General features: G+C 44.0%; 1 protein-coding gene across 3 annotated transcripts in view; it reads left to right on the forward strand.

Moving 5' to 3' along the window:
* Window positions 1–21,616, forward strand: part of HOOK3 (hook microtubule tethering protein 3) — a 148,987-nt gene that overhangs the window by 55,168 nt on the left and 72,203 nt on the right. For 2 of the 3 annotated variants that reach the window (XM_082273737.1, XM_082273738.1), the window contains exons 6-9: window positions 3,176–3,243; window positions 8,208–8,270; window positions 8,374–8,457; window positions 17,116–17,279. In XM_082273737.1, coding sequence (XP_082129863.1) covers window positions 3,176–3,243; window positions 8,208–8,270; window positions 8,374–8,457; window positions 17,116–17,279 — 379 coding nt within the window. Of the gene's footprint in view, window positions 1–3,175; window positions 3,244–8,207; window positions 8,271–8,373; window positions 8,458–11,232; window positions 11,296–17,115; window positions 17,280–21,616 lie in introns of all 3 variants that reach the window. The other variant, XM_082273736.1, reaches the window with a different exon arrangement.

Consider the following 21,616-nt stretch of genomic DNA (forward strand, 5'->3'; position numbering starts at 1 on the left):
TGTCTGGCATGAATTTGTTTGGCAGAGACCACGGCCGTGGCATTGTCCAATCACCAAGGGGGCACAAGTAGTGTTCTGGCGGCTCGTTAAGTAGCGGGCCTTCTAAGATGGGCTGACCATTTCGTTCCAGCCCGCTAAAATTTCTGTCACGACTTCTGTGCAGGATCAAAGCAGAAGGTATTCCGTCCAGACTGACCTTGCCGGTCTTGGTACACCGATCGGGTACGGCTGGTCACCGATGCTCCTTAGGGGTTTCCTCTCAGGGAGGATCGGCTGTCCCAAGGACCAATCTTCTATCCTGCTTTACAGTTGCTGGTGCTGAAGGATGGAGGTTTCTCTGAGTCAGTGATTCCTACGCTGTTGAAAGCTAGGAAATCTACTTCTAGGAAGATCTATCATCGTACGTGGAAGACGTACATTGCATGATGTGAGTCTTTTGGGTTCATCCTTGCTCCTTCTCGGTGGATCTGATCATTTGGTTTCTCCAGTGTGGGCTCCATTGCCATCCTGGGATCTTAATGTGGTTCCTTTAGCTCTACAGAAGCCTCTCTTTGAAAATATTCGGGAGGTTTCCCTGGTTGTGCTGCCCCAGAAGGTGGCCTTTTTTGATGGTTTATCATGCGCAGGGTGTCGGAACTGGTGGCGTTATCCTGTCCACCTTATTGGTGATTCACAAGGATAAGGTGGTGCTTCGTCCCTGTCTGTCATTCCTTCCTAAGGTGGTCTCTGACTGTCATTTGAACGAAGACATTGTGTTGCCTTCCCTGTGTCCCAGGCTAAACATCCGAAGGAAATTACCTTGCATGCCTTGGATGTGGTCTGGGCAATTAGGGTGTACCTTGCAGCTACTGAGTCAGTTAGGATATAAGACTCACTATTTGTGCTCACGGACGGACCTCACAAAGGGCTGTCTGCTTCTTCTGCCACTATTTACAGATGAATCAGACAGATAGTGGTTCAGGCTTATTGCATAAGGGGTCAGGTTCCTCCTTTCCCTGTCAAGGAGCACTCTAGTAGGGCGCTTGGTGTCTCCTGGGCTTTCCGTCATAAAGCGTCAGTGACGCAGGTTTGAAAGGTGGCCACCTGGTCATCGGTGCACACTTTTACAAAACTTTTATAAAGTGGATGTGTTGGCATCTACGGATGCTTCTTTTGGCCGCAAGATTTTGCTGGCTGCTGTTTAGAGGACCCGGTCCTCTTTAAGGTTGTATTGTTTTTTTCAGGTGAGCTCCAGTTGTTTATGGTTGAGCTCCATGTTACCTGGTTGGCCTCGGGAATTTTTTTTCTGCTTTTTTTCCACCCCTCATGTTTAACACTGCTTTGGGACGTCCCAATGGTTAAGAAGATCGAGAGCTGTGTCCGTCAGTGAACGAAAGAGAAAATGGGATTTTTTGACTTACCGTAAAATCCATTTCTCTGATGATCATTGATGGACACAGCACCCACCCCTCTGCGGAGTTGGCTTTCTTCTGACACTTCTTGTAACAAAACTGAGTGCCTATAGCTTAAAGTGGGTGTATACCCCCATGGACTGCCCATAGGCATAGTCAAGCTATTTCATGCCTAGTGTCCTCCTGTAGGAGGCAGTATAACCCAATCGTTAAGAAGAATCAGGAGCTGCGTCTGTCAATGAACATCAGAGAAAGGACTTTTACAGTAAGTCAAAAATCCAATTTCTTTGCTAGAAAATTACTTAGAACCCCAAAACATCAAAGCATTAATATATATATACCTGATCAGTAGTTAGGCCTGTTGGCATGTGTCCATGTTTAATTCATCTGGTCTGAGGGAGTGTCCCCACTGTATCCAATAGGGGAGCCTGTTGGACAGTGGAGGAAACCCAGCCATTGACACACAGGCTTTTATGACTATCCCAGTGGGTTGGCACACCAGTGGTGCATCCTGGGATATGTTATAAAAGCCACGGGCTCATGTGACAGGTTGTCTTTGGGCGGGAAGCCAGGTCCCAGGAGGAGGGTGATGGCTGTCTCTCCTGTTGCTGAGGAAGGTGGTCACAGGCAGTCGGGCTTGTGGACCAGAAGTGGTGCTGAGCCAGGAGGTCCAGTGGATGCTGACAAGGGAGTTGGAGGCAGAGTGACCCAGGGAAGAACCGTGTCCATGAGTACCGGGAAGCTTGCCAGGGGTCTGCCCAGGAAGGGGACCACTCCAGTAGAGTGTCAGTGGACAAGAGGTCAGCGCACCCAGTCAGTGAGAAATGGGGTGCCAAGTTAGACCCTGAAGTGGAACCTAAATGAGAGTACATATTCTCTATCTTCACTTCAGTGGCAAGGTGAAGCAGCGGCCTTGCTGCATTCTACAGTCAGTTGTCCTCAGGAATTGTGCATAGTTCAAGTTGGAGTATCCCACTCATCCCTTCTCCCATCGAAGTTCCAATAAAAAACACAAAAAAACCCAAATCCCCTGGACTGTTCAATGTCTGAGCAGAGAACGTTTAATATTGTGTATCTGCTGCCAGTTGCTAATGGTAACCCAGGGGAACCCAAGAAGTGTAATTCTCAGCAGCTCCCTAGGGGGCAGTGCTACATATATAGAATTAGCAGAGACCCTAGAGAATAAAATGGCGATCATTGCAATATTTTATGTCGCACCGTATTTGCGCAGCGGACTTTCAAACTTAATTTTTGGGGAAAAAATACACTTTAATGAATAAAAAAAAAAAAAATAGAAAACTAAACCGTAAAGTTCAATTTTTTTTTGTATAATATGAGAGATGATGTTACAGCGAGAATCGTGAGAAAATCATGATCTTTATTCTAAGCAAAAAAATTGTGATGCTCGTTTTATCCAGAATTGTGCAGCTCTACTGTATAGGTTGCAGCGCCCCCAAGACCTCATTCACAGACAGCACTTTTTCATAATGCAATACAGTTTTATATTTAGCAGGAATTTTGTACATTATGTTGTGCTTGTTCTCGCGAATAATGATTTTAGTGTATTTGTAACTAAAATATTCTAATATTTTAGGAGGGGGGCCCCATGATTCTAACAGCAGCTCTGCCCACAGGTATGAAATATGTATACTTACACTGGTCTAAGCTGGACCTATGTGACTATGCAATGAAAACCATACCTGGAGATTAGCTTTCATCTAGTCTAGGTCTTTCGTTTTTTGTTTTTTTATTTTTAATTCAAGTGTGATTTATTCTACTTCCAGAGTATATTCAGACCATCATGATGATGGAGGAATCTGTGCAACATATGGTGATGACTGCCATCCAAGAGGTAAGTTAAAAAAAAAACATACTTGATACAGAATTAATAGTTTTTTATTTCTTCTGAACCCGCATGAGAAAATGAGATTTCTATCTGTTTACTGTGAAGAAAAAAGTGGCAATATAAAAAAATATAGGCAGATCCTCCTACTCTAAAAAGCTAAAGCCAAAAAATACAGGTATATGAACTCCAGTGTGAGTTGCTATTCTAAGGGCTCTTTCACACGGTCCGCCTCCGTAGGTGGATCCGTGCTGCTCAGCGGGGATCGATCCGCCGATCCCCGCTGAGCCGGCGGATGACTGCTCCGTCTCCGCTTGCAGTGCGGAGAGGGAGTTGTCACAGCTCCCGCTTCTCTCTATGGGGGATCGGATGAGAGCGGACCGCCTGTCCACTCTCATCCAATCCAATCCCTGAACGGATGGAAAAATAGGGTTTCCATCCGTCCAGAGGTGTCTCCGCTGACATCCGCTGTCCCATAGAGCTGCATGGAGGATCCGATCCGATCCGCCTAAAAAACGGACAGGCGGATCTGATCGGAACGCCCGTGTAAAAGAGCCCTAACACAAATCAATCAACAAACAAAAGTTAAGTGCAGCACTCATTTAGGCCCCGTTCACACTGGGGCGACGCTACTTTGCCGGGCGGCCTCATAGGTCGCGGCGCGCTGCTCGCACCGCGACCTCGGAGCGGCCGGCACGGACTTCATAACATTGAAGTCTATGCAGGTCGCTCCTGGTCGCCCCAAAGAAGCTCCGGACCCTTTTTCTAAGTCGGAGCGACTTGTGTCGCTCCTATTAGAATGGGTCCGCAGCTTCTCTATGGAAGGCGACCTACGGCGACCTGTCAGGCGACCAGGTCGCCTGACAGGTCGCCCCAGTGTGAACGGGGGCTAAGTGTTGAAAACATATTGTACTCCATAAACAAAAAATCACCCTAGTAAAAAGCGTACATAAATCGGTGCAATCGCACCATATTATTTTAAAATTATACAATACCACCCCTTTTAAAATGTGACCCATAAATATGCAATCTGTTCTTCAGTGCTCAATCATGATATGCTGTTTTATGTGAATCCTGCATGGAAAATTATGGCACACACCACCTCTTTGGATTCCTTTCCCAATTTATAAATGATTTGAACTCTTCATCTTATAAGATTTTGGGTTTAAGTTAAGTGCTTAACCTCCCGCAAACCGTCTCTTCCCCCAACGCACTCACTGTAACATTTTGAAAACAGTAAGGCTGTGCAGGGCGCCGCCCACACAGCTGCGTCATTCCTTCAGAGTTCTGTGAATGAATGAACTACAAGTCCCGTCCACTGCGGCAGATGTACTTGCAGCTTGAATGGGCTGCGATACCACTAATCAGCACGCTTATGGGTCATTCATTCATTCTTCCTCTTGCTTTGTAACAGCAAAACTAGAGGAAGACTATGCAGGGGCCTGACACTGCACCTGTGATCTTCTTATTGCGGGTGCAGTGCTTTTCAGACTCCTGTAAAAAAAAAAAAAAAGTATAAATGCACATTTTTCACCTGTAAAATCATGTACCTTCATTTTTTTTTGGTGAACTTTCTATGGTGGGACCTAGTTACCATAGGTCCATACTGCGCCTTTATCTTTTAAAGTGATTTAAAAGTTGTGTTTTAAAAATAAAAAATAACAAACATGTTATGTAGCACTGCCCCATGGGAGTTGCTTAAAACGGATCCCCCTGGGTTACCCATAGCAACAACTTATGAATCCTTAGTACTTTAAATATTTGGCTCAGTCAGGAAACAGTCCAGGGGAATTTTTTATTTTTTTTTCTGTATTTTATTAGAACTTGGGATGGGAGAAGGGATGAGTGGATACTCCAACTTGATGAACTATGCACAACTGAAGGACTTCTAGCTGAACTGAGTGCGGCAAGGCTGCTGCTTCACTTTGCCACTGAAATGAAGTATTTAATAGGCGAACTCTGTAGTGAATTACTCCTCAGGGCCCCACTTGGCACCTCCTTTACTCTTGCTGTGTGAGCTGACCTTCTGCCCTCTGACTTCACTGGAGTGGTCCCCCTTCCTGGGCAGACCCCTTGGCAAGCACCCTGGTACTCACGGACACTATTGGATACAGTGGGGACACTCCCTCAGACCAAGTGAATCACACATGCAACAGGGAAACTAATAGATCAGGCTCCCCTGATAAGCAGATGGAGCAAGACAATGCTTTTAACCTAGCACCTTTCTAGGAGGGTGCTACATATACTTTCTCTGTGCAGTTGGTTTCGCACAGGGCAGCCTGGATCCTCCTCTTCTCGGGCCACTCGTTGCTGCTTTTAGCCCCTCCCTCCTTTTTGAGTGCCTCCACAGTAAGCAGCTTGCTATGGGGTACCTGAGCCGAGCTGCAGCTCCATGTGTCTATTCAGAGTTCAGACAGGGATCTCCTGTTTGGCTCTGCCCCCACTCTCTCCTGATTGGCTGACTTTGACCGCCGCGGGAGCCAATGGTGCCATGGCTGTGTCCCAGCATATCAGGAGGGAGAGTCCTGGACGGCCAAGGGACTCATGGATGTTGCTGGACAGAGAGGGATCTCGGGTAAGTATTAGGGGTTGCTGGGGAGGCTGCTACACCCAAAAGGTTTTTTATCTTAATGCAAAGAATGCATTAGAATAAAAATCCTTCTGACTTTACAACTCCTTGAAGGTTATATATATGTAATTGCACCACCTAGTCACCTCCATTGCACAGTAGGTCCTATTAGCGCCCCTTCCCTTTTAAAGGATAGTTGCAAAAACACCACTCAGTTTCCACCACATCGAAGGGTAGGCACAGACACACTATATATTGTCAAAAGTATTGGGGCACATTAAATGTCATTCCAGTCTTAGTCCGTATGGTTTAATATTGAGTTGGCCCACGCTTTGCAGCTAAAACAGCTTCAACTCTTCTGGGAAGGCTGTCCACACGGTTTAGGAGTGTGTATGGGAATGTTTGACCATTCTTCCAGAAGCACATTTGTGAGGTCAGGCAGTGATGGATGAGAAGGGCTGGCTCACAGTCTCCACTCTAATTCATCCCCAAGGTGTTATATGGGGTTAAGGTCAGGACTCTGTGCAGGCCAGTCAAGTTCCTCCACCCCAAACTCGCTCATCCATGTCTTTATGAAGCTTTCTTTGTGCACTGGTGCAAATTAATGTTGGAACAGAAAGGGGCCACCCCCAAACTGTTCCCACAAAGTTGGAAGCATGAAATTGTCCAAAATGTCTTGGTATGCTGACACCTGGCCTGAGCTCAACCCTCCCACCTAAAACAAAGTATTAGTTTAAGGGTGTGCACACTTATGCAACCATTTTATTTTATTTTTTTATTTTTACTTCCCTCCACCTAAAAGATTTCAGTTTGTTGTTCAACTGAGATGTACAGTTTATAGGTCACATTAAAGGTGGAAACATTTCTGAAATGATTTATCTTTGTCTATTTTTTTTACATCACAGAAACCTGACATTTTAGCAGGGGTGTGTAGACTTTTTATATCCACTGTATATATAAAATATGAAAGATACTCGCAAGATACCCAAAAGGTGCCAAAAACCTCTGTGCACATAAATAAAACTCATTCAGTGCCTACCTCTATCTCCTTCGGTGTTCTTTTTATTTTTGGAGAATATATCTGTTGCCATCTGTGGTGTGGAGGGGACAGAGAAGTATTATTGCAGCCACCCTTTAAAGGGAAAGGGGGCTAATAGGACCTACTGTGTGGTGCAAGAGACAAGGTGGTGCTATTGCATACAGTATATCCCCTTAAAGGAAAAAGGTGCAGCATGGACCTATGGTAACCAGATCCCGCTGTCTAAGTTGAGTCTATTTGGAAAGTAACCCTAAGTGGTGTGTGCCAATATTTTCCATGTGAAATTTACGTGGAACAGCATATCAATATTGACCACTAAAAGAGCACCTTGCATATTTGTCAGGTCACGTTTTAAATGCACAGTACATAGCTGCCAACTGTCCCGTTTTTTTGCCGGGACAGTCCCGGCAAATGGTACCCTGTTCCGGGTAATTTACTCTGCTACTTTGGCCTTAAGTTTTAAATTCCCTTTTCAATTTCCTTTAATTCTCTCTTTATTGAGTAGACCCTATAATCTGATAAGTAGGCGGAGATTAATTATGCAGAGTCGGCGGAGCTTCATGGAAGTGGGTGTGATAAGTAATTGATAGCTGTGCTGCAAAGTGTCCCTGGAACTTTGTTTCAAATGTTAGCAGCTATGACAGTACTGTATAATTGTGTACGTCATTTTTGTTTAATATAAAAAAAAAAAAATGTTAATGTCTGCTGCGCTTCTGACTCATTAAAAACTTGAGAAAATGAAAAGTATTAGCATTGGCTTAACCAGATTAAAGATAACCTTGTGTTATTGGAAGTACTGCCCTTGGTAACAATTGACAAAGAAACAATTGTTTCTCTGACCCTATCCCAAAAAATATAGGCAGAGTTTATTTTTTTTTTTTAAACTTGTAAAGTTTTATAGTTTTGAAAGGTAAATGATTAGCAGAAATGTGATACTTTTTTTTTTTTTTTATAATTATAGCATCAAAGTTGCATGGTTTTTCATCAGTACTAAAGACCCTACACTGGGTTTTGAGTATAAAGAGTGTCCATAATTAATGTATTTTGCCCCTAGTAACCAGTCATTTCTTTTTCCTACACTGTAAATGGTGCCAGACTTTGGATATGGTTTTCTTGTTTTTTCAGCATGTATTCTAATTCAGGGCCCATGAGGCCAGAGCCCTGGCTAAGCTCTCACCTTCTTATATTAACTACATGCTGCTACTTAAAAAATTTATGCCGTTCCTTCTTGTTTTCCTAAAATGTGTGTCATGTGAATGTGAGCAAATGGAACATGCTGCTGTGAATTCATTTGTGAGATTAGGGAAAGAGAAAATCTTTAACACTTTGGAGTCTGGTGTTTAACTCTCTTTGACCTCTTTGCAGCTAATGAGCAAAGAAACTCCAGTGTCAATAGGAACAGATGCTTATGCTGAACTTGACCGACAGGTAACCCTCTCTTTTTCACACCAAAGGATGCCAACTACTTGAACATGACTCATAACAGTCCCACATGTCTACTCTTGACTAATAGATGATTCTTTATAAATAGTTAAAGAAAATTACTGAAGAGCTAAATGATGCCTTGGCAGCGAAAGAAGAAATTGCCCAGCGGTGCCATGAACTAGATATGCAGGTTAGTATTCCTGTGCAAATGCTTACTGGCTACTAAATCTGCAAAATGTTAAAATCAAGCCCAATTTGTCATGTGCAGAATATTAAATGATAATATGTCTGGTGGGATGAAATGCCCACTAGCTTCTTGCCTTCAGATTCCTGGCAGTCTCCATAAGGTGTTGTGTACATAGTCTTTTAAGAGACCATTGGAACACTGCCTACATCTGGCTGCACCCAGGGAAGCAACCCCCCAATGTGCTACTTACAAGGTTCATCAAACACATAAGCAGTAGTTCCTCTTTGTGTAGGTGTCCTTTTCTGTTTTCCCAAACAAAATGCAAGAACATGCTGTATTTAGTTGTTTGTCATTGCCTAGTGCAGGAAGAGCTTAGATGCTCTCTTTAATCACTACCTTCCCAAGCCTATTCGGACCCTTTGCTCCTACGTGTAAAAATCTACATTTTTTTTTTTACTAGAAAATTGCGTAGAACCCCCAAACATTATATATATATATATATATATATATATATATATATATATATATATATATATATATATATATATATATATATATATATATATATATATATATATATATATATTTAGTTTTTTTTTTAGCTGAGACCCTATAGAATAAAATGGCGTGTTACAATTTTTTATGTCACACGGAATTTGCACAGTGGTTTTTCAAACGCGATTTTTTGGAAAAAAAAGCACATTCATGAATAAAAAAAAAAAACAAAATGGTAAAGTTAGCTCAATTTTTTTGTATAATTTGAAAGATGTTACACCGAGTAAATAGATACCGAACATATCAGCCTGTGGAATGGCAGCAAACTAAGGTGCCTTAAATTCTCCATAGGCGACGTTTTAAAAGCCTTTACAGGTTACCAGTTTAGAGTTGCAGAGGAGGTCTACTGCTTTAATTATTGGAGGTCTACGGCTTTAATTATTGCTCTCGCTCTGACTCTCGTGGCAGTACTTCACGTGTGGTGCGATCACTGTTTACAAATGCTTGCGGGAGTAACGTATGCATTCGCATTTGCGCATAAGCACGGTGGGTCAGGAGCGCTTTTTTTTTACATTTATTTTATACAAAAAAATATATATATATATTTTTTTTTTTTTTTTTGTACAAACTTTTTTGCTATTACAAGGGATGAACAACACCCCTTGTGATAGCATAGACCATGACAGGTCCTCTTTCTGGAGATATTTGTGGTCTATTAAATCTCTCCTCTGGCCCTCCATGCAGCCGATCAGACTGAGATCGGTCCGATCGGCTGCTTCTTTGGCCGCTGGTGTCCAGGTAAACAAAGAGACCGAACCGGAAGTGGCGAATACTTGTCGTTGCCAGGGTTACAGAGAGAGGGGAAAGACATCAGTTCCCCTCTCTCTGTCCCAGGCAGCCATTGCTGCAGGCCATATCGCGATGGGACCATAGATCCCAGGAGAGGTGGCGGGAAGGGGGTGGGGCCCCCTTCCACCACCCACAGAAGTGATCCGAGTGGCTAATTAGCCACTCGGATCACTTCTGCCTGAAAGAGGATTGCTGGCTGCGAACAATGATACCGGGATGATGCCTGTCGGCGCGGGCATCATCCCGGTATAACCCCTGTAACTCGAGGACGTACGGTACGTCATTGGGTGGGAAGTGGTTAAAGGCCATTTGCATAAGCACTAAACCTGGCTAAACATGTACCAAAAGTCGGCCGGTTCAGCAGGAACCAGCGAATTTTGAAATGCATGTTCTGTGGTCCTACTGGAAAACTAGCATTTGATCAGCGCTGATAAGTAGCGCAGCCAGGGAGATCACTTAATCCACATCGCTTGTGCGGATGCAGGGATTTGTGTATAACCTGCTTAAAGAGATAGTAAACACCTGGAAAAAAATGTGGGGCTCCTGGACAGTTTAAGCCATAATGTGCTAGTATGCACCTCATACCAGCACATTATAATCGCCTTCCCTAAAACTAAGCCATCCAGCGGTGCGCTGTCACGGTTGTTGACACTTACATATTTACCCAGTCATTCTGGGTTCGCGCTCCCCGTCCATTTGATTTGGCAGGCTGCAATGATGTCACTACTGCAGCACAGCCCTCTGAATTGACGGCACACTGCGTGTGCTGATAATTTAGAGCAGGTTTGACAGTGACGTCAAGTGTGAATATCTCCTAAATGCTGCAAGTTTTAGACATCCTATGTATCTACAGGTAAGCCCTACCGGTAGGTACAAGATAAAAGCGGAATTTACTCTTGCTTTAAGGCTGGTCATATGCAGCTCAAATTTCTGCAGATTCCTGTTGAACCGACCAAAATTTGAGTTGTGAGTACATCCACATGCACCATGGATTGACAAAAGTCTATGTAAAAAATCGACTGTTGGGTGGATATTTGTTGGGAAGATACGTGGAAGTGGAAAATTATCCCTACTTTGGTGCTGAATCTCTCAGAAAAATTACATGTTGCATGCATACCTGTTGGCTTGTATGCCTAAGTTCTGTTACTCTATTCTAAAAATAATTATGTTTGCCCTCATAGATAAATATAGTAATGAAGCACAGTCAGGAGATCAGTGTGCAGCCCCTCCATTAAAAATAACGTATTAAAGCACAAGTGTTTTTATATCGTAACTGAACTATGTCTAAATATAATTGTTTTACGGAGCTTGTAGATTGGTATAATAAAAAAAAAAATGTTGAACTGTACGTAGAATCAACCTCAGTTATTTTGTGGTTGCACTGATGAAAATCTAGTTAATTACTCTTTTACTTTGCTTCCTGTGGATCTGAAGGTGTACTTTATCCAGGAGGAGCGAGATAAACTGAGATATGAATGTAATGATCTAGAAGAAAGGGTAAATTGTGAATGTTCACCCCCACAGCATCTACACCTACTAACACAATGTTGCTTTGGATTGCATATGTACTGACTTATTTTATTTTTGTTAGAAATACTAATATACTTTTAACACTTGAATTTGGTTCACACTGCCGCTACCACTAAAGTAGCGTCGCTTCCAGCGCGACTTTGACGCGATTTTGACGCGACTTTGGCGCGACTTTGACGCGACTTTGGCGCGACTTAGCGCGACTTAGCGCGACTTTGACGCGACCTAATCGCGAGGCAACTTTTTATTTGGCCAATCACAGAGCTGAAAATTGACAGGTACACTTAGACCCCCCAGACACTAAATACAAAAAAATGACATGCCTGCCTAAAAAAATGCCCGCTAAATGCCTGCAAGAAAAAAAGACAGCTGGTAAGACACTACAAAAAATTATAAGAAAAATGATTTTTTTTTAGGGGTTCTGGACATGCTACATAGCTGAAACTTGACAGGGACCCTTTTTGACCCCCCAGACACTAAATCCAGAAAATGATATGCCTGCCTAAAAAAATGCCCGCTAAATGCCTGCAAGAAAAAAAGCCAGCCGCAGAGAAGCCGTATCCCTGAAAATATAGTAAAAATGCTGTTTTTTAGGGGTTCTGGACATGCTACAGAGCTGAAAATTGACAGGTACACTTTTTAGACCCCCCAGACACTAAATACAAAAAAATGACATGCCTGCCTAAAAAAATGCCCGCTAAATGCCTGCAAGAAAAAAAGACAGCTGGTAAGACACTACAAAAAATTATAAGAAAAATGATTTTTTTTTAGGGGTTCTGGAAATGCTACATAGCTGAAACTTGACAGGGACCCTTTTTGACCCCCCAGACACTAAATCCAGAAAATGATATGCCTGCCTAAAAAAATGCCCGCTAAATGCCTGCAAGAAAAAAAGCCAGCCGCAGAGAAGCCGTATCCCTGAAAATATAGTAAAAATGCTGTTTTTTAGGGGTTCTGGACATGCTACAGAGCTGAAAATTGACAGGTACACTTTTTAGACCCCCCAGACACTAAATACAAAAAAATGACATGCCTGCCTAAAAAAATGCCCGCTAAATGCCTGCAAGAATAAAAGACAGCTGGTAAAACACTACAAAAAATTAAAAGAAAAATGATTTTTTTTAGGGGTTCTGGACATGCTACATAGCTGAAACTTGACAGGGACACTTTTTTGACCCCCCAGACACTAAATCCAGAAAATGACATGCCTGCCTAAAAAAATGCCCGCTAAATGCCTGCAAGAAAAAAAGCCAGCCGCAGAGAAGCCGTATCCCTGAAAATATAGTAAAAATTATGTTTTTTAGGGGTTCTGGACATGCTACAGAGCTGAAAATTGACAGGTACACTTTTTAGACCCCCCAGACACTAAATACAAAAAAATGACATGCCTGCCTAAAAAAATGCCCGCTAAATGCCTGCAAGAATAAAAGACAGCTGGTAAAACACTACAAAAAATTAAAAGAAAAATGTTTTTTTTTAGGGGTTCTGGACATGCTACAGAGCTGAAACTTGACAGGGACACTTTTTAGACCCCCCAGAAACGAAATCCAAAAAATGACATGCCTGCCTAAAAAAAATGCCCGCTAAATGCCTGCAAGAAAAAAAGACAGCTGGTAAGACACTACAAAAAATTAAAAGAAAAATTATTTTTTTTTAGGGGTTCTGGACATGCTACAGAGCTGAAACTTGACAGAGACACTTTTTAGACCCCCCAGAAACGAAATCCAAAAAATGACATGCCTGCCTAAAAAAATGACCACTCATGAATGCCAGCAAGAATAAAAGACAGCTGGTAAAGACACTACAAAAAATTAAAAGAAAAATGATTTTTTTTTAGGGGTTCTGGACATGCTACAGAGCTGAAACTTGACAGGGACACTTTTTAGACCCCCCAGAAACGAAATCCAAAAAATGACATGCCTGCCTAAAAAAATGACCGCTAATGCCTGCAAGAAAATTATGCTCTTTTCTTGTTCACTACCATTTTTTAGCAAAGTCGGATGACAAGTCGGATTACAGGTCGCTTCAATTAAGATAAGGAGGCGACTCCCATTGAAGTATATGGGACAGGTCGGATCACTGGTCGCCTGAAAGTAGTACAGGACCCTTTTCTGAAGTCGGAGCGACCTTAATAGCGGCAATTAAGACGGCACTGATTCATTTACATTGGTTTGGTCATGTCAAGCGACCTGGGGCGACCTGGGGCGACACAAGTCGCCTCGTGAGTCGCCCTAGTGTGAATGGGGGCTTAAATGACTGCCAATATTTCACAAAGTAAATTTCAGTAAGTAAATTGTACTTTATCATGAGCAATGATGTATGAAGAGGACAACAGTACAAAAGCATGCTGTTTTGTGCTTCTTTGCTATACACAATACGTAAAAGCCTGCGTCAGTGTCCAAAGACTATATGGTTCAATATTTGCTATGTAAAGCTGCAAGGTTAGTTGGACCAGGACTTTCTTTTTGTAATAAAATGAACTGACCACTCATGTTTAAAAGTTAGGCTAGCCAAAAACAGACAATCTGAGTTTTGGTAAATGCTGTCAGTTTGAATTCCCCTACTAATTTAATGGCTATAAGGGGGTTTTAATCTTCTTGTTGGGTAATTTAGATTAAATTATGGATGCAACAGTAGTATGGAGATTTCCTTCAGCTGTAGTTTTTTTTTTTTTTTTTTTAATATCAAGTAATTTTTTTATTGAAACATGTTTCAATTACACATCTGTAAAACAAAACAGTGGCACCCAACAGGCCACCACTAATTAAAGTGTTACTAAACCCATAACAGTAAAATCAGTCTGTATATGCAGTAAAGCATGCTTGCTATACTCGCTGTGAAACCTAAGGGGTTAATTCTGCGCTTTGTGTAAAAAGGCTGTTTGATTATGTATTTTCTGATCCTCCCCTTCTTCCACAGTCCCCAATCCATCTGCTGATCGTACAGAGCCTTGGGGGCCCTCTGCACATGCTTGGTTTGATGTGTATTGCTAGAGAGTTTTTTTTTTTTTTGGGAGGGTGCATGTGATAGGCACAGGTCCAATCAGCACTGTCCAGACTGAGGGTCAGGAGTCATGCAGCCTCATAGGACAGTCTGGGGAGAATGAAAACTCCGCCTCCAAGCTTTAACCAGTCCTCGGCTGGACACTGATAGAAGTCACAAGACTGCTTTAACTGCTGCTGAGAAAAGGTATTTTGCTAAATAATTGCACTTCTATGTTCTATGTACTGAGCGATCAGATATAATAAATGCAAGGTCCTGGGTTTATTAACACTTTAAGTACAAAAAAATAAAACAATAACAGTGAACATACCCTTGTGCCTTATAATGTTAACACTGTAAGAGCGCATGCAGTGTGCATCTCAGAGAAGCTCAATAAAGCTGCTCCCACAGGCTGTTGAGCTTTTTTTCTGCCTGGAAACTCTGTAACAAAAAAATTCAGCTTTGGTGAACATTTTTGGGTGGAAACCGGCTTGTACAAGCATTCATGGGATACATAATACATAATGATTCACCAGCAGTGCTTGTAAAGCAGTTTAACCCTCCTTTTCTTTACAGCCAAGGAAGCAGGCCTCTTAGCCTGTTTGGCCTGCAATTGCCATGGTAACGCACACCAGTTATGACACCAACCATTTGATGGCTTGGCAGTTCAGTTGGGAGCACAAGCAACTGTGAAAGTTATTATTCATAATGTGCCTTGAAAGTAACTGTGTTGTGAAACTATTAAAACTAGTGGGTTAAGTTCTGCTTTAATGCTTGTACGTTTTTTGCAGTAGCTGTCATTTTTCTGCACTGGATAAATACCCATCACTGCAAGGGCATATACTGTAGAAAACAATTGTTTTCTACGTGCCCTGTTCAAACCGCAAAGCTTGTGTGGTATGTTGCAGAAAGATGAAAACTTGCTGCATTTTTTCTCAGCGTAATGAGTGGCACCGCATTTCACCACCCTGCTGTGCGAAGACTTGAATGGATGTGTTTATTTTTTATTTTCTTTCTTTTTTTGAAGTGAGAGAAATACTTCCCAAAGTGCAAGAACTCCTGTCCGAGAGCCTGTGTTGACAGGCTTTGGTCTTGTTTCGATGGCATCAGTTTGACATCTGTTTGCTTCTGGGAACATGCAGAATACCTTGGCAGGTGCATTTGACCTGTTTCAAGTGGGTTTTTCACTCCCATATGCAGAACCCATTTGCAATGAGCAAAAGTCCATTAACACAGGCCCTTCAGCAGTTGTTGATACATAAAATGTCCCCATTGGAAGTCATACAATCTATTTCTATTGTAGCGACAGTTCAAAATTTTGGCTATGGTTTATGGCTTTGGATACAATTTTTAATATTACTTTCAGATTTTTGCAAAAGAAGGTAAGGAAGAAAACCTACCCGCCCTTCTGAATTTTATCTACATTTCCAGAGACTTCAAGTAACAGAGCTAAACTGGTGTAGTGTTTGAAGACAAGAACCATAATAACTAGGACAGGTACTTTCCAGGAGACACGGCATATGATCTAGGTTCTGGAATCCTAATATAATAAGTGCGCAAAACCACCTGACCATTACAAAAATTACAATGAAAGCAAACTATAAAGTGATAAAAAATATCAGCATCAATAAATTAAAAATGCCAATAAAGTGAAAAAATAAAGACATATTCAATATAAATCAAACAATGTTATCATAGAAATGAAAGTCCATTCCCAAAGGGATATATAGGGGGGCCAATGTAAACCATCTTCTGTGAAAATGAAAGTCCACTTCCGAAAGAATATTTTAGGGCTCCATTAGGGGGCCAGTCAAGAATCTTGTGTTAAAATGAAATGCTGCAGTTCCACGTGTTTTTAGTCCCAACCGCCTTGGACATAGATGAATTTCCTTACCAGATAACCAGAATCTCCACATTATAAGAGATCACTAGAGCAGGGTACACCAAATACAAATCACACCAGGGTATGGTAACAACCTCCACCCCTACCAGGTCCTCTGCTGGCTACCTGGAAAGTACAATTCTCCGCAGTAAGATTCAAAGGAAAATACAAAGGAGCATACAGTAATATTGGTAAAAAACAAAAAAAATTTATTTCAAGCAAATATACTCACAAACATCTCAGGGTAACAAAAGCTCACAGACACCACACTGTGGTACACCAGTAGGTGTGGTGATGTCATAGGCCACTAGCCCCTCCCTATGGGTTTTGGCAATGCAAGGGACATCCTCAGGGGACATAAAGATGGAATCCTAGTAAACCAATTTCCATACAACACTATTATCATTATTTTATTTATTTTTTACTGGATTTAGCTTCTTGGGGCCTGTTCACGCCTGCTGTGTTGGGCAACATTGCAAAAATAAGGCAGGTATGTCCTGTGGCTTCAGTTCTCATCTGTGTTGGTGTATGCTAAAGCAGTGGAATGTTTCATTTTTGTGCAGCATGTTCTGATGCACTGCCGTGCACAAGAACTACAACTGGGTAAAAAAGGAAACGCGAACACTACAATGCGTTTTTAACAATGCATCATGGCACATAGCAGTGTGCTTTCTGTGCACCTTAACATTGGCACTTTGAAGTGAATGAGCCACAACTGTGGAATTTTAGGGTAAATCGGGATGATGTTTGGTTTAATGTAATTATTAAGATAATGCATTTTCGGTTATTTTACCGTGAGCCAGGAAACTGTTGTGATAACACATGCTACGCTGATCCCCAACTGCTGTGTGGCTGGCATGTATCAGATTGTATGGGAGAGTACCTCTGTGAACAATTGTGTGAGTTGTACTGCTTTGTATTAGGTTGCAGGCCTCCAGGAAGAGAAGAGCAGCTTGCTTGCTGAGAACCAGGTTCTTATGGAACGCTTGAACCAGTCTGACTCATTAGAAGATCCCAACAGCCCAGCTGGAAGGCGACATTTACAGCTTCAAACACAACTTGAGCAGCTGCAGGAGGAAACATTTAGGTATTTTATTTCTTAGTGCTTTCTTTTCCAGTTTCATCTTTTTATTAAAAATATCTTGCATTACGTAATACTGTAATGCTTGTGCCTTTTTTCTGAATTTGTATTTACACATTGAAAAGCACTAGACCAGTGATGGCCAACCTTGACACCTCAGATGTTTTGAAACTACATTTTCCATGATGCTCAACTACACTGCAGAGTGCATGAGCATCATGGGAAATGTAGTTCCAAAATATCTGGGGTGCCAAGGTTTGCCATCACTGCTCTAGACCAGTGTTTCTCAACTCCGGTCCTCAAGACACACTAACGGGCCAGATTTTAAGTATTACCTTGGGGAGATGCAGACTAGAATACTGCAATCATTGAGCAGCAAATTATATCACCTGTGATGTATTTCAGTCTTCTTGCAAACCTGGCCTGTTAGTGTGCCCTGAGGACCGGAGTTGAGACACACTGCTCTAGACCATAAAATGATCACACATGAACGTTTAGTAATGATACATGAGTACAGTAGTGATATATCCAGAACACCAGAGACAAATAGAAAGGGGGGATAGGTAGGTATGACATCCTAAAATGGAATGGAAATGGTAATGATATTGGATGTGCCCATTAAAGAAGGATGGATTCTGTGGCAGAAGTTATTACCAGTAAAATGTTAGGAATGCACTTATAGTCTGCATTTGCAGTGTTAGTCTATCACCTCCAAAAAAGGGGGCAGACAGTCTAAAATTAGGCCTTGCCTGCTTGTTCCAACTTGTGACTTAGTGGTTTATAAAGAAAAATGATTTCATCCAGAATTGTTAATAAAATTATTACCTATTTCATTTTGGTAATGTTTGCCATATCACCAACTTAAAAAAAATGATAGTAAAAGCACAGAAAATCTAAAATTTCTCTATCGTTCATCAGTCACCGCACACCGGCCACAGGGCGGAAACAGGGCATCGGCATCCAAGACGGTCAAGAAGCTGTGTATCAGATAAGAGGCACTGGCTTCGGGCACAGGGGGCCTGAATGCACCTATCAATGGGAGAATTGCCAGTCCCAGTGGAGTCAAGGGGAGAGCAGAAGGAAAGGGCCATTGGGGAAACACAACCAGGGGTTGGGATTGTGTAATGCCCCCCGTACTCCCAAAGCCAACGGGGACAGTCGGGAGCTGGGCAGGACTAACAGTTTTCCAACAGTCCCCCGCCGTACTTGAACCAGAAATGGAGGCACCCGATCCCAAGTGCCGGTGTGTCCAATTTGGGAGCAAAGGGCAGCAATAGACAGGCGTGCAGTGTTCAGTGGGCACCCCGCCGTGGGGAGGCCGCGGTCCGCAGAGCCCCTCCCTCCGCTTCTAGCCATCGTGCTGCAGCTGCAGGTTGATCAAAGAATAAGACCTCGTCCCTGGCAACGACGCGGAGCTTAGAGGGGTACAGCATGGCGTACTGGACGTACTGGATGTTCAAATCCCTCAGCCTTCTTTTCGCCTCTACAAACTTGGCCCTCTGTTTCTGAACTTCCGCTGAGTAATCAGGAAACAAGGAGACTTTGGCGTTATCCACACTCAGCTTCCCCTGCATCCCTCTAGCTTTAGCCAGAATAGCATCCCGGTCTTTATAGTTGAGAAGCTTGAATATGAAGGTGCGTGGGGGGCTGCCAAGCGGTAGAGGGCGCATAGGTACACGATGGGCCCGCTCAACTGAAAACATGGTAGTGAAGGATTCCTGCCCAAACGTTGACACAAGCCAGTTTTCAATAAAGGCTATCGGGTTCTTCCCCTCCGCCCACTCTGGGATCCCGATTGCTCTAACATTATTGTGCCTCAGTCTGTTCTCAAAGTCATCCAATTTAGCAGCCTGTTCAGCATAGAGCAGCGTAGTATGTTTCACTTCTCGCTGAAGCAGCGCCATGTCATCCTCCAGGGAACTGACCCTGCCCTCCACCGCCGCAGTCCGCTCCCTGAGCTTCTGCATGTCTAATAAAAAAAAAGTCTGCCTTAACCCCCTTAATTTCAGTCGTCAGCGCCGCAATGGAGGTATTGCAAGTGTTAACTGCCATCATAATGTCCCGAAGCGTAGGCTCAGCATCCTGTGCAGGAGAGGGAGGCAGGGGAGAGGCCCGATGCGACCCTGCAGAGTGCCAGTCAGGTATACGGCCCGGGGTGTCAGCCAGCGGTACAGTGTCATCCGCATCCGACAGGGATCCAGGAGATGTAGCTGGCGTGGCGGCCGCAGTGGATGGTACCCCGAGGGGTCGTTTTACTAAAGAATTTCTGAGCCGCCTCTTTGTAAGTCTCCTTGGGAGAAGCACGCTGGGAGAGGATGCCATCTTGGGCCTGCATGTCTCCCGCGGCTTTCCCATCTTTCTGGCGCTTTGACATCTGACTAGTTTAGGAATAGGACCTTTGCTTTTTATAGGGAAATTTAAGTGTTGGCTTGTATTTTTTATTTTCACAAGTTAGTTCCTGAAGGACCAAGATCCAGAGGAACTACAAACAGCCGGCTGTGGTTTCGCACTGGATAATCTAGATCCTTAAGGTCTCCCAGCCTGGCCAGCGAGCGTGAGCAGGTTATATTCCAGAACTAGGCCTCGCCACGACAGTGCCCCGACGGAGAGGACAAGCCTGCGCTGGGACGCAATCGACCTGGAACGCCCTGTGTCGCAGCGTACCCACTGGCTGGCAGCACCCCCCACCCCGGATGGGAGGTGGACTGTTCGGAGTGTCGCCCACCTGGTACCATGGTAGGTTGATTGATACTGTCCCCCCAATCCTCTGTTGGTCTCGGTGGTAGACATGGGCCCCTCCTTGGGATGGTTGGACCCCCGGGTTCCCTTCCATTCCCCCAGCCCCTCTAACAGTCTTGATGGTCCTTTTGCCCCATCCTACCTCCATGCCCTCCCGGGTTTAGGTAGGAGCTGGCTTTGCCACTTGCTCCAGTAAGGGGGGGATGGATGCAGTTGTTGCTGACATGGCACCTGGGGTCTTTAAGCAAGTTCCTGGCCCCTGGGGATGAGTGACTGGGGCAGGGATGTCTTTTGGGCTCTCTGTGGCGGTTATAGTCTTGAGGGGGAGCGCTGTTTCTTCATTCGCGGGTCTGCGTCTCATGTAGCTGGATCAAGCCGAAAATTGAGGCTGCGACTTGCGGCCTACTCGCGGCTATCCGAGTACCGTGTCCAGCTGTCCGAGTACCATGTTGAGCTGTCCGAACTGCTGGTCAAGCTGATAGGGCTGACGGCAGACCCACGACAGGGATCGGACCCCAAATTTAGGCCACGGCTTTGGGGCCTACTCGAGGCTGGCTGACCAAGCTGCTGACCAGTGTGATGGAGCAGCAGATGGGCTTCTGTCCTTCCCCACCCCCCCCCCCTCCTCAGGGGGGTGGACATATGGACAGCCTGGTGCCCCCCTTGAACCAGGGGGCACCGTGGGGACATTCTTGTGTGGGGGTACTCTGCGTGTCTGCGTCACAACTGGCCCCCTCTTCCCCTTTTTAGGGAGCTATGTCCTCTTATGTCATTTATGGTCTTTAGCCGGCGTCTCCTTGTGGGACTGCGGTCGGCGACCTCCCCTGCTTGTTATGCTCCCAGGGTGAGCTTAGCATATAGCGACTCTAATCGGTCTGCATTCACGCACTTCGGGTGCTCTGCAGTGAGGATGATTCTTTTTTTTTACTGCACATGCGCATGATTGTATCGGTGCAGAACATTTTAATATGGGGAGGGGGGCGCCTGTTCCCTCGGGGCCCGCAGATCCCCTAAAGGCAGCAAGGGTACTCACTTTTCCTGCCTACTGTGACAAAATTGCCGCGCTTCAGTGACGTTGTTCTAAACGCAATAATGGTGCGACTAAAAAGCTGGTCTGCAGATCAGGCTTCTAAAAAAGCTCTACAGATCTCAACTTTACAGGGGACCGCCTATTTGGGTCTTTGTTGGAACCCGCTAAGGGCGAGTCATCGCATAATAGACGGGGCCCTTTATTTTTCAGGACACAGGTGGCCCCTTCGTGCCTTCGGCACGCGGGAGCAAGGTTGATTGTGACGGTTCCCTCTCGGGAACACTTTCAGGGATTCTATTCAAACCTGTTTACTGTGCCCAGAAAAGAAGGCAAAGTACGTCAAATTCTGGGCCTCAAGGTGAACCGAGGTACAGAAGTTTCAAATGGAATCCATTCGAACGGTAGTGGCGTCCCTACACCAAGGAGACTTTTTGGCCTCTATGGATATCAAGGACCCATTTCTACGCTGGACACCAGCGTTTTCTTCGCTTCCCTGTAGGAGAGGAGCATTATCAATTTATAGCGTTACCCTTTGGTCTCGCCTCCGCCCCCGAGGGTCTTTACCATGGTGCTG

This window comes from Pelophylax lessonae (genome assembly GCF_965119305.1).
Source record: "Pelophylax lessonae genome assembly, chromosome: 1".
In the NCBI taxonomy this organism is placed as follows: domain Eukaryota; kingdom Metazoa; phylum Chordata; class Amphibia; order Anura; family Ranidae; genus Pelophylax; species Pelophylax lessonae.